General features: G+C 51.1%; 2 protein-coding genes across 10 annotated transcripts in view; one reads left to right on the top strand and one right to left on the bottom strand.

Moving 5' to 3' along the window:
• Positions 1 to 5,696: 5,696 nt before the first annotated feature.
• LOC120709802 (protein DMP2-like) lies at positions 5,697 to 6,378 on the top strand. Its single transcript, XM_039995448.1, has one exon. It carries the CDS (start codon positions 5,697 to 5,699, stop codon positions 6,357 to 6,359), a length of 663 nt encoding a protein of 220 aa, XP_039851382.1. The 3' UTR covers positions 6,360 to 6,378.
• Positions 6,379 to 9,631: 3,253 nt separating this feature from the next.
• The window catches only part of LOC120709489 (piezo-type mechanosensitive ion channel homolog), a 33,560-nt gene continuing 30,698 nt past the window's right edge, over positions 9,632 to 12,493 (bottom strand). For 7 of the 9 annotated variants that reach the window (XR_005689693.1, XM_039995147.1, XM_039995150.1 and 4 more), the window contains one exon: positions 10,125 to 10,605. Coding sequence is in view for 7 of the 9 variants with exons in the window: in XM_039995147.1 (XP_039851081.1) it covers positions 10,470 to 10,605 (136 nt within the window). In the remaining 2 variants the exon portion in view is untranslated. Of the gene's footprint in view, positions 9,896 to 10,013; positions 10,606 to 12,493 lie in introns of those variants that run through there. The other 2 variants (XR_005689692.1, XM_039995148.1) reach the window with 2 other exon arrangements.

Genomic DNA, 12,493 nt, shown 5'->3' with positions numbered 1-12,493 from the left:
TAATACAGTCATCAGCTTGTCCCAGCAGTTCAGAGTAGAAGGCGTGCAAGTTGGCAGCTTTTGGAGCATGGTCGGTCACCAAGGTGTTGTCTGCAGCTTGAAGGGTTCTGATCTGATTGCGGCGCCATTGCATAGTGGCTGTCAAGTGGTGAGGGTTCTATTGGGCCTGGAGTTGGCCAAGGTACTGCTGCAGGACAAGCTGTAGAAGGTATTGCGAGACAGCCAGAAGCAGAAGGTAAAATACGAGGTACTTTATTACTCAGTCTAGCTTTTATGGAAGCTTTAACAATTTATGGACTGGTTGTGGCACTAGCGCTTTTATTTGCGAACCCTTTTGTTTAATTCTAAAAAAGAAAATGAGTCCTTTAGATTAGATACTTTTTCATCCCCAAGCATGCAGGCCTGAAACTTGCTACACTGCCTCCAGTAGATAGCCAACTGCCTGCTCAGTTCTTGTGCCGCCGCTCGGACTAACTTCCTGAGGTTAAACTCAGCTCGGAACAGGGGTCGAACTTCCTCAAGCTTATCCATCTTGGTGATGACAAGGTTGCAATTCAGCAGCAGATCAGATGGGGAGTGCAAGCTTCGATGCCAAGCCTTCAAATTATTGCGACAGTGCTTGAGCTTCTTAACAAGCAAGGCAGCCTGATTGCAGTGCGAGGCTTGCAACCCAGGAACACTGAACCAGGCAGAGGCAACCACATCGGAGAAGCCAGCAATACGGGACCAGTAATTGTTGAAGTGAAAGACCGTAGGCTTGGGAATGGTTGTAGTCGCCGAGAGAAGCAGCTGACAGTGATCAGAAACCGCCGCAGAGAAGGAGGAAATGGTAGAGTTGGGGAGACATAAACTCCACTCCGTGTTGACAAAGAACCGATCCAAACATACCAAGATGGGGTCCTCCTGACGATTCAACTAGGTGAAGCGCTGATCAAGAAGAGGGAGCTCCTGGAGATCCATGGCCTCGATGGCATCATTGAACCAGCCAGCTTCTTGGTGATTGAAGTTACCGTTGGACCGGTCATCCGGTGATCTGATGAGATTGAAGTCACCAAGAACGACCCAGGCGCCAGAGAGCGAAGATTGAAGCTCAATCAAGTCATCTAGGAAGGCTTGCTTGTCACAATGGGAACAAGGGCCATAGTAGTTGGTGACTGTGAGGATGAGGCTAGAGAAGTTGGATTGGAGGGTGGTGGTTAAGGAGTAGGGTGTGTGGTTGGAGGAGAAGAGGCTGAGGCAGCTCCGATCCCAAGCAATGACAATGCCACCAGAGGCACCATTGGAAACAAGAAATGAGGAGGAAGCATGGGTAGCAAGGAGGAAAGAGCAAGCTTTGAAGAGGTCAATGGTTTGAAGCTTGGACTCCTGAAAGCAAAGAATGGTGGGGGTGGTTTGTGGAATGGCAAGCCGGGCATTGTTACACTTGCTTTTATCCCCAAGCCCTCTCACGTTCCAGGAAAGAATGGTGATAGATCTAGCCATTAGGGAATGAAAACTCCACCAGTTCCAAGGAAACACAGTGGGAAAGGCCGGCGAAGGAAAACAAGCGAACAATAAGACATGAGGAAACATGTTCCGGCAGCCGGGGAGCTCTCAGCACAGAGTCACTCCCTAGAGTTTGCAACCAACATATGAACAAACCAGAGTCTAACCACATGCTCTTTACAAAAGCGAGAGCAGCGCAGGCTCTCAAGCAACAGCAAAAGTGGCGAGGAACACAGTTGCGACATCGCGGAGGCATCAGTCAAGCGGTGTAATGGCCGGGGCAGGGATCTCATCCAAGGTGTGGAGGAGACCATCAGGGACACCACAAGCCATCCCAAGCAGTTCCAGGTCATGGAGGTGACAAGCCGGAGAAGCAGGGGCAGCAGGGACATCATCTGCAGCAGTTGGGTTGGCGACATTCACCGTAGAGGCAGAGCAGGAGCCCAGGCTGGAAGCGGCAGTAGCACCGAGCTTCCGCTTCTTGATTCGCGCAGCAGCCGCAGCCACGGTCTCACGGTGAGGACACTCCTTCGCACGTAGACGGCTGCTGCGACACATGCCATCTACATCGTCACCAGCAGCGGGAGCCAGAAGCTCCGGCAGGACCTCATGGCAGCTGAGGTCAGTAACTTCAACACACAGCGCAGCTGCAATGATCCCCGAGCGTGAGGGCGTGGAGGCAGACGGGAGCACCCCCCAGGATGCAGGTCAGCCAGGAAGACCATGACCGGGGGGGTCCTCCAAGACTTGCAGTGGCGGCGAGGGAGGCAGAGTTGTCGGCGGAGCAGCAACGGCAGCCTCTAGGAAGCCCAAGGGCAGCGGTGGCAGGGGAATGGTCACAGAGGTGACCATGCACATGGAGTCTCCAATGGTGCCGAAGGTGTCCGGTGCCACCGGCTGGATGTCGAGGTCGAGGTCGTCGAAGTCCAGCGTTGTCGCAAGCGCAGGCACCTCCGCAGCCGTAGGCACCAGGATAGCCGAATCGGTGTCGAGGGCGGCAGTAGGCGGTGTCGAAGGCGGCAACCACCGGCACAACTAGCGATGAAGAAGAGGTAGGCCGGGGAAGGCGGCGACCATTGCACAGCCGCTCCGCATCCCGGATGGAGATGTTTGCAGGCGGGGGCTCGCCAACGCCAGTGGCAATGACGTCGACGGAGCAGGCTAGTGGGTGGCCCCCACCTGAGCCCGCTGGTGAAGGAATCCCATAGAGGCGGTGCAGAGGTTGACGACGAACATTCCCTGGTCCCCTGGGAGGTCAGACCGATATTGCTGTATGGGGATCCGGAACATGCCCTGCTCGCCACCCTCACCAACCGTGCAGATCTCGAAGAAGGACCCAAGGCACATGCGGAAGGAGACGGAGACCGGCCTGGAAAGCAAAGGTTTGGCATGTACCTCAGGAAAGCAAAGGCGGCCTGTGTCACGGCTGACAGGGATCGGCAGGATGTCGCTTTGCACCATGAAGGCATGTCGGGTTGCATGGCCACCCAGGTAAGCTTGGCCAGGGGCACCCGGCACCGCCAGAACTGCACCCCCGGAGCAGCGCCCTCCATGGGGAACCCAGCCACATGTGGTGGCGGGGCATCCCCAGGGGGCACAGCAGCATTGGCGTCGGGACTGGGGTTTGGCGGCGCAACAGGACCCGGAGGCAGGTCGTCGTTGTCGGAGTCGGAGTCGTCCAGGTGCTCAGCATGGAGTATATCGATCTGCGCCACCGCACCCAGGCCGGCATGGTTCTTGATGAACTCCTCAAAGGGGATGTCCGCCTCCCCTTCGGCCTTGACGGTCAGGAGCACCGCGGAGAAGTCGGTGCCCAGGACGCAGACCGGATCGACGAGGTGCGGGTTGGCGTAGGAGCCGGAGGAGTAGATGATGCACTCGCGGTTCCAATGCTCCATGGGGAAGTTGCAGATGGCGAGAAGGGACGAAAGCTTCGTGCTCAAACTGAAACCGGTTCGAGGTCTCAGTGTGGCGCTCCAGGCGGACCGTGTGCTCCCGACCATGGACGGGCACCCGAAGCATGGTCTGCTCCCTAGAAGCATGGCATTCGAACATGATGACAGCAGCACCATAGGAAGAGGGGGGGCAGAGTTACCCGGGGATTCCCACCAGGGCCACCCAGGGCCAGACGAATGTGGCTCGCCGACAAAGCCGGTGTAGGGTCAACGAGGCCGTAGGCAAGGTGGTCGAAGCGCTGCATGCGCACCGAAGGCATGAAGACATTGACAGCAACCGGGCGAAGCAGATTGTCATCGGACCGATCGCCATCGGCGCCGGCGACATCATCAGCGTCGATGTCGCCGACAGCATCCTCGGCTGCCGGCAGCAGCACCTCGACAGCAACAAGAGGGGGAATCTCGCCCTCCTCAAGATCCGGGGCAATCGGTTGGGGTGGAGCATTGGGGGAGCCAGAGGTGCCGAAAGAGGTGGTGGAGGCATGCGGCGAAACAAGGCCAGGGGAGCTAGGCCCAGCTCCCATGCCATCGAAGGGGAGTCCCGGCATTTTGCAGAGGCGCGCAGTGTGGCCAAGGCGCCAGCAACGACGGCAGCGGATGGGGTCACAGCACGCCGCGCACTAATGGTCCAAGGCAAGGCAGCGGAAGCAGCGGTGGCGCGGGAACGAGAGCGGGGAGCGTGGTGGGGAGGTGGGTGGAGCTTGAGGGTGTGGGGGGGGAGCAGCAACAGCGGCAAAGGAGGAGTGAGGTGGGGTTTTTGACCCGGGGCTTGCAGGAGAAGGCGAAGCGCCGAGGCTTCCCGCCAGAGGCGACGCGCCAGAGAGAGGGGGGAAGGGATCGAGGTTGCAAGGGGTGGGCAAAAACACCGGTGCACCTGGTGCACACCGAATGCACAACCGCAGAGGATGTGTGTGGCGCAGCGACGCTGGTGCAAGGCGCAAGCGTGCACCGGGCGCAGCCATCCACCAACAGTCACACACGGCGTGATGTAGTGAAGCGACGGCTTGCCCCGCCGCCTAGCTTCCTCTCGGCCGCGCCAGACCGCCCAGGCCGCGGCCGTCTCCGCGCCCTCGGTAGTCGCGAAGCCCGGTAACCAGGAGGGAACCGGCCATCGCGGTGCATCGGGCACTGCACCACAGGTGGAAACCGGCACAGTAGAACCGGTCACCGGAAGGGGCGAAGCCGAAACCCATGCAGCCGGTGACGGGAGGGACGCGGCGGCCGACCCAGCATCGGCGAAGAAGAGGACCTTCACCGGACCATGGCGGAGTACGCTGAGTGTGAGGATGAAGCGGGCAATGGACGGCCGAGCAATGGCGACACGGAACAAGACTGAGGATACTTGAGTGACGCAGAACGGACCCCCAAGCCAGTAGTTCAAAGTGTTCCGCATCCAAGCGAGGTGGCATGATGGGAGCCTGGGATACGGGGTAACCCAGAGCTCGGAGAGCTCGAAGAGCGGCGAGGCGGCAGAGAGGGGCAGGAAGACCGGCGAGTGGAAGTTCCTGAGGCAGTAGTCTCGGAAAGTGTCGCTTGGCAAGAGCGGCGCACCGGAGCTGGGATTACCAGCGTGAGTCCAGCGAGGGGCAGAAGGCGAGGTGAAGCCGGCAGTGGCGGGGTTGGGGCAGCCGGCGAAGGGCAGGGTTGCGGTGAGGCGGCGACGGTGGCTGGGTGGCTGGTGGTGGCTGTGGCGGCGAGGTTCGGGGCTAGGCGAACTGGTGGCGGCGATGGCCGGAGAGGCGGGATCGCCGGCGCAGGGGGTGGGGGGTGGCATGTTCGCTCCGACCCTCCTACCTTGTACTCATTTCAGCCGCTATTCCACGTCGCAGATTATTGAATGCGTATCCTAAAATCATCTAATGGCATCCGTCAGGAAGGTACGTAGATTGAGCTGATCACAACATGTATGCATCGTACGGCAAACCCAATCCCGGCCTCCTGCACGCCAACTGTCCGAAACGAGAAGTCCGTTATGGTTGGGCCACTGTCTGGTGCAACGGTGCCGCCGTGCCGGCAGTTTCTTGTTGCCGTGACCAAAGCAACGTGGGTGGCGCCATGTCCGTGCCGTGGGTGGCCAGAATAGTCTTTCGGGTACGGGGGCACGCCCGCATCACTCCCGTGCAGCTCTCCGCAACCATGTCTCGTTGCCTTGCATGCTGAATCTCCTAGGGACCTATAAAAGCTGAAGCCTCCACAGAAATTTAATCGGCAATCATCAGCTAGCAGCTAGCTCTCGTCGATCGGCCGGCCAGCGCCATGGATTCCAACGCTGTGCAGATCCAGATCCCAGCGTCAAGCCACCAAGAATCCTCCTCTATTCCGGCGGATGCTCCGGCGACGAAGCCACTGCCGGCCGCTGCGCCGAAAGCGGCGGCGCGGTCGGCCCTGTCAAGCGCGTCGGACCTTATGAAGCTCCTGCCGACGGGCACCGTGCTGGCGTTCCAGGCGCTGGCGCCGTCGTTCAGCAACCACGGTGTGTGCCACGTGTCGAACCGGTACCTGGTCCTGTCGCTCGTCGGCGCGTGCGCCGCCGCGTGCGTGCTCCTCTCCTTCACCGACAGCCTCGTCGGCCGCGACGGCAAGCTCTACCACGGCGCGGCCACCTTCGGGGGCTTCTACCCGTTCAACTTCACGGGCACGCGCGAGGAGCGGGAGGCGACGTTCAAGGACCTGTGCAGGCTCCGGATCACGGCGCTGGACTTCGTGCACGCCTTCTTCTCGGCGCTCGTGTTCCTCGCCGTGGCGCTCGCCGACGCCAGCATCCAGGGGTGCCTGTTCCCGGACGCCGGGCCGGAGGTGAGGGAGCTGCTGGTGAACCTGCCGCTGGGGGCGGGCTTCCTGTCCAGCATGGTGTTCATGATCTTCCCCACCACCAGGAAGAGCATCGGCTACGCGGACATGGCGCCCCACGCGCAGTGAATGACACGCTGCATGTCCACGCTTTAATTTAATTTGGCACGCACACAGCATTAGTTTAGTTGTACGTGCATTTGTAGTAGTCCAGTTATGTCATCTCGGGGCAAAAAAAAAAATTGCTGAATGAGACCTTGAAAGTTCGGATGCAAGCAGTATATATATAAGTGAAACAATGAGAAGCTTACTTTGTATGTGCGGGCCCTCGGCCCACGAAATTTCTGGTAAATTGGCTAAAACTAGGCTCAAATGTGATAGTGTGGATGGATATGGATATGGTTGTAATCGAAAAGCAGTCCCTCTTTTAAGGCAACTACTAGGGTGCACGTGCGGCATCGCACGTGTCTGAACAATAATATTATAAAAAATAACTACACTAAATTTAATTGCAACAAGCATTTTATGAATCTACATATGGTGAAAACAAGCAACGAGGTCTCATCTGTTGTGAAAATAGACAAAATATTTGAAACATGAAAAAAAATATATAATTATAAAAGTAGGTAAATGGTATGTATAAGATAGTGTATAATGGAATGTATAAGTATATAGTTACAAAAATTATTCGAAACATGATACTGCTACAAACACGGCTGCTTTTCTCATAATACATTGCGTTCTATTTACTGCATAGTGGAGATTTGTGGCACGTATTTAAAGTCAAATTATTTAGAAATGGATTGGATGCCAGCAAATAACTACTGAAACTATCATAAATGAATTCAGCATTGTTAAAACATGAAATACGCTAATTAATTCCTTGAATCATGTGTTATTTTTAAGGAATTCATTAATACACAAATATGTGCACCTACTTATACAATCATAAATATTTCAATAATTTGTCTATGATTTTTGCAATGTATATACCTACAAACAGTCAAGTCTGGGGAGTCAGGTTTGAGTAGCATATAAATGAAGAGGTAAAAAAGAACTTTATAAGATTGAATTATCAATGTCATATGTTCCCATGATCTGAAAAGTAAAATTAAACCTATCTGAAAACTAACATATGAATTTATTTTGAAAACAAACATATAGAAATAAACATGACTTTAAAAGTGCATATCAAGGGAACTCAAGTGAATTTTGCACACCAAAAATACCAACACTAATAGTTTGGCAGTGTACAATCTTATCAATACTTCTAAGCTCTCAGTTCAAATAATCACATATTATTGAGATCATCTTTCCACGGTATATCTCGATGTAGAGTGCCAAACACTCGAGGACGGTGCGGAGCCGTGAACGGAGTGGCGGTTCGGCGTGGATCGGCGGGCGTTGCGGATCCTCCGGGACAGCGCGAATGGCGCGGAGCCGGGGAAGCGGATCGGCGGCCGGGCTGGCACGGATCCGCCAGGGACGGAGCGGCAGCACGGTTAGGACGGTGCGGCCGGCGGCCGGGATGGAGCGGAGGCTCGACGCCAGGGACGAGGGCGGGCGATTAGGGGCAGGCACCGCGTCTGGCTGTCCGGAGCAGGGGCCAATGTGCGCGACGAGGAGCAGGGACCAACGTGTGCGACGAGGAGTAGGGGCGACGAGGGCCAGGCACCGCATTTGGAAGGTAACGTCTGCCGCGATGATCCAGGCGACGAGCGAGGGCACCACGCCGTGTTTGGAAGGTAATCACACGCTGATTATTTGGGCTGGACAACCAATCGCCTGGCGGGTACACGGAGGTGGGTATACATTAACGCAGTGTCAAAAAATTCGATGCCCAGGCGGAATTGTATGGCGTGGGCGACAAAATCCGTCTTCCACTGGCCTTCATCAAACATTTTTGCTTACATGTGGGCCACCAAAAGGTGGTTTGTGAGGGAGAGGGTTGGTTCCTTGTAGTATAAATTCCGTCCTGCTCTTTGCACATGGGCTTTTCTGGTCGAAATTGGCATAATTTAGCAAGTTTGAGATAGGCTTTCGCCCAGCAAACCACCGGCATTTTACTCAATGCACCCCATCCAGACCAACCTCCATACTAGACCACACTGGCCATTACGAATTACTCCCTCCTTTCCAAATTATAAAACATTTCAACAATTTTGGAGTGTCAAAGTTTTTTATATTTGACCAAATTTATATAATAGAATAATGATATTTATTATATAAATTAAATATCATTAGATTCTTTATTAGTTATATTTTATAGTACATCAATTTGATATCATAAATCTTTATATTTCTCTCTATAATCTTGATTAAACTTGAGATTGCTTTGACTCTCTAAGATTCTTGGAATGTCTTATAATTTGGAACCGAATTTCTTTCGGAAGGAACTGATGCCGCCATTGGCGAGAGGGGAGGCAACGGTTGTAAGGTGGAGCTGCATTCTACACGACACGCTCGGACCTGGCGAGCACGTGCGCACAGCATGCCATTCTCCTATTTTCTTTTTTTTTTACGGGATGCCATTCTCCTATTTTCAACATCACAGATTGTGCACAGATGGTCCACCATTTAAGTTGATTAGGGGTTTTAATTCAACTACCATGTGGGAGAACCACTTTTGTAACTCCCTAGATTTACTTGTGGGCTTTTAATTCTTATTTGATTAATTAAATAAATAGGGATTAGCCCATTTAATCTAACACATTTCACTAGTTCTGCGAGTTTTCTTCAGCAATATTTTTCAAAGGCAACAGAATGCAAGCCGGCTCACAACTCTGTTATGGGCTTGCGGTTAACTGATCATTTTCATATATTAATTACAAATTACTACTTATATTTGGTTAGTTTGGAATAATATAAACAGATTTATCTTAAAAAGAAGTTTTATCATTGTGTACTGTCATGCTTCATAATACTATCACAATACAAAGATGTTATGGTATTGTAAATTGTTTGTCACGGAGGAAGGATCTAAGCATTGCATTTAAAACGAAACAAGATGATGCAAACTAGGAAATATTGCATATCAACCCTACAAATTCAGTAAAGAAAATTAAACTTAAAATGAAATGAAATATTTTTATTTCAAACTAACATTCAGCACACTACAATAATGAGCACACCAACTTTTTCAAAATTACGTCAGATATCTTTATAACGACCGGAGGTAATCTTCAACATTCTATGACTGACTGCCTTTGGGAAATCATTGGATAATTATTCCACACGATTAGTGACCCAAGGATGACCCATGAACAGGAGCCATTATTGGTTCAGATCAGTAAATGTTTGGTCAAAGTATTCATGCAATAAAGTGATAAACACGATATACAGTTTGAACAGAGCAGGTAGCAATGTAGCATGCATAAGCGCACACGCAATAACTCAAAATGAGAACCTTCAATCAGACCCTATGAAATGCAATTTGGAAAGAAATGGAGTTCCACATCCGACAGAACGTACACAAGAGGTACTGCCATCTAAATAAGATTGACTGATAATAGGTGTACATACAGCGAGTTGCATCAATTAATCCAAACCCTCAGTATCAGGGTACGAATAAACAATGGATATTTCAAATTTGCGGCTACCACCTCACCACCTCCATGTCTCAACCAATGAATATCGAACATGGATAGTGAAGGCACCGAAAAAGCCTGCACTCACAACCACACATACGAATAAGCAGTAAAATCAGGAGGAATATAATGAACAGTGGTCAATGTGAATTTAGTAGGCATATATCGAACAGGAAATCAGTAATTCTTGTTATACCTGGGTAGATGAACAAAAATCTGAAGATCATGCAAAATATTTCTGAAGACATTCCATTGGCGGATCACGGCATGGATTTTTTCTTCACAATTTTTAATGCATTTTAGTAGCTTGAGATAACTGTGATGACCAAACTTTGATGTATATGTTTTCCAGAAAAATACAACTGTCAACCGTACATACATGTTAGCAAAAATAAATGGGTAATTACAAGGCCTATTTACATGATCTTGTCCTATTTCTTCTCAACAAACCGGGCTGCCTCGGCGGCCAGCCAGCCAGGCCAAGTCGGTGAAAAAAAATACACCGTTCGATCCTAAATTCACATGAAAGAAGAGGGGGAGAAGGCTATCAAGCAGCTTCCATGGTCTCAAAGGAAAGAAAACGTTAGTCTACTTTACTTGTATAGTACTTCGAAAATATTTGCAAAATCACTTCCTTTGCAGACAGGAGGCCCTAGTCAGGCTTTGTGTATTCAAGCAGCATATGTGGTGATCTGTAGATGTTTACCAATGTCCAGTATAGGACTTCTTCCACTTCTAACTCGCCTTCTGCTCTTGCTGCATAAATGCCTTCACAAATGTCGAGTAGCCTGCACAAGGCAGGTATGTCATTCTTAATCCTAGGAGAACAATCATTGACAATAAAATACATTCCAAAAATGCATCAGATTGTACTGTGACCATCTGGATTTTGTTTTGCAGCCTGTTGTTTGAGTAGGAAATAAGTGATAGAAGTGCAATGAGAAAATGACAGGCTTTCAGCTTTATTGTTTCCACAGCATAAATTTGCACAAGAATGGTAATACAAAAAATCATGGTTCCGCTAGGCGCTAGGCGGATTCTAGGCGCTGACCCTCAGCCTAGAGCCTAGGCGGGATTAATCGCGCCTAGGCGTTGTTAGGCGTTTTGCTAGGCGTTGTTAGGCGTTTTGCTAGGCGTTCTATATCCATTCATATTTTATCTACAAAAGTCTATTAGAAAAGAAAAAACAGGACACATATGGGCCAAATATTACATAAAAAGCCCATAAAACAACCCAAGCCCAATTTGTAGCAAACTTATCTACCTCATCAACCCTATCCCTTCCATCCCGACCCCAACCCTATCCCTTCCATCCCGACCGCGCCGGTCAGGGACCCCGTCCCAGCCTCCTCCGCGCCGCCGCCGCCCCCGCCCCCGCCTCCTCCGCGCCGTTCGCCACCTCCGCCGACCCCGTCCCCGCCGCCTCCGCTCCGGTCGCCACCTCCGCCGCCCCCTTCCTCGCCTCCTCGACGCCGGTCGCCACCTCCGCCACCCCCGTCCCCGCCTCCTCTGCGCCGGTCGCCACCTCCGCCGCCCCTGTCCCTGCTTCTCTGCGCCAGTCGCCACCTCCGCCCGCCTAGATGGGCGACTACCCCCATAGGCGAGGCGACGGGCTTCGCCCAGCGCGTAGTCGCGCCTAATCGCCGGCTAATCGACGCCTAGCGGAACAGGGCAAAAAATTAGGGCTTTAGAGCTGTGCATATGCCTATGAAATCTTTCGGATTAGGACATACTTTTGGGGCAACTTATCTCACGCCACCACTACAAGCTAAAGTATGCTGCTATAAGGTTTGAACAGATGCCATCTGTGGTCGCATCCAAGCTGATAACTGTGGTTCTGGATGAACTGAGTTAGTCAAAGGGGTGGGTGTGGTGGAACAACACATGTCGGTACCAAAGAGTAGTCACAACAGATAGATAGAATGACAAGACACCTAAAAACACATGGAAGTTATGGAGATAGCTTGCAAATTATGGACAGTGCCAAAAATTTTCCTCCACAATTGTGCACTCACGGCAGACACCATCATGCTCTTTGTGCACTTGATCATTCACAATGATGACCTCAAGCACAAGCAACACCTCTGAGTATTGCCCAACACTGGAAACTAAAACGAGAAAAATTTAGCATCTGATGCAAGTTAACTTGGTGAGAGGAGCATGGAAGTATGAAATTCCTCTTATTGTTGTGGATGTCTAGACCGTTTCTATCACAAGAATAGAAAACACAAGATTTTGCAGAATGCAAATGGGTAAAGAAGGATCGAGAAACCAAATGATCATTTGCAGAATTAGATCAGTTAGATTTTTATCCATGAAGTTGCACCTCGTATTAGAAATCCTCCAAAATTCCTATAGAACAAGCTAGTCCAAAATGAATTTCGTAAGATTGCAAGTCCAATCCTTTGTTCCAAATGGTTTGTTTCCTACTTTCCTATAGGAATTGAATCCTTCAAAATTCCTACAATTTCCCACATACCAAAAGGAGGCTTTAGCATTCCATTAAGGGAAAAAAAAGGAGGCCCCAGTGTTCCCAAATCAAAAGAACGGAAGAGGAACTGGATTTGGATAAAGAAAGACATAGGGAAGGTCATACATTTCTGAGGCCTTAGTGTTCCCAAATCAAAAAAAAAAAGAAGAGGAACATTAGCATGCTCTGGAGGAGCTTCGGAAGCA

The sequence above is a fragment of the Panicum virgatum genome, chromosome 5K (genome assembly GCF_016808335.1).
Source record: "Panicum virgatum strain AP13 chromosome 5K, P.virgatum_v5, whole genome shotgun sequence".
NCBI classification, from domain to species: Eukaryota; Viridiplantae; Streptophyta; class Magnoliopsida; order Poales; family Poaceae; genus Panicum; species Panicum virgatum.
The sequence above is the reverse complement of the archived record's forward strand: the minus strand, read 5'-3'. Positions and strand labels throughout refer to the sequence as shown.

Excerpts from the sequence above, each read along its gene's own strand:
- LOC120709802 (XM_039995448.1), top strand. The coding sequence starts at position 5,697 with ATGGATTCCAACGCTGTGCAGATCCAGATCCCAGCGTCAAGCCACCAA.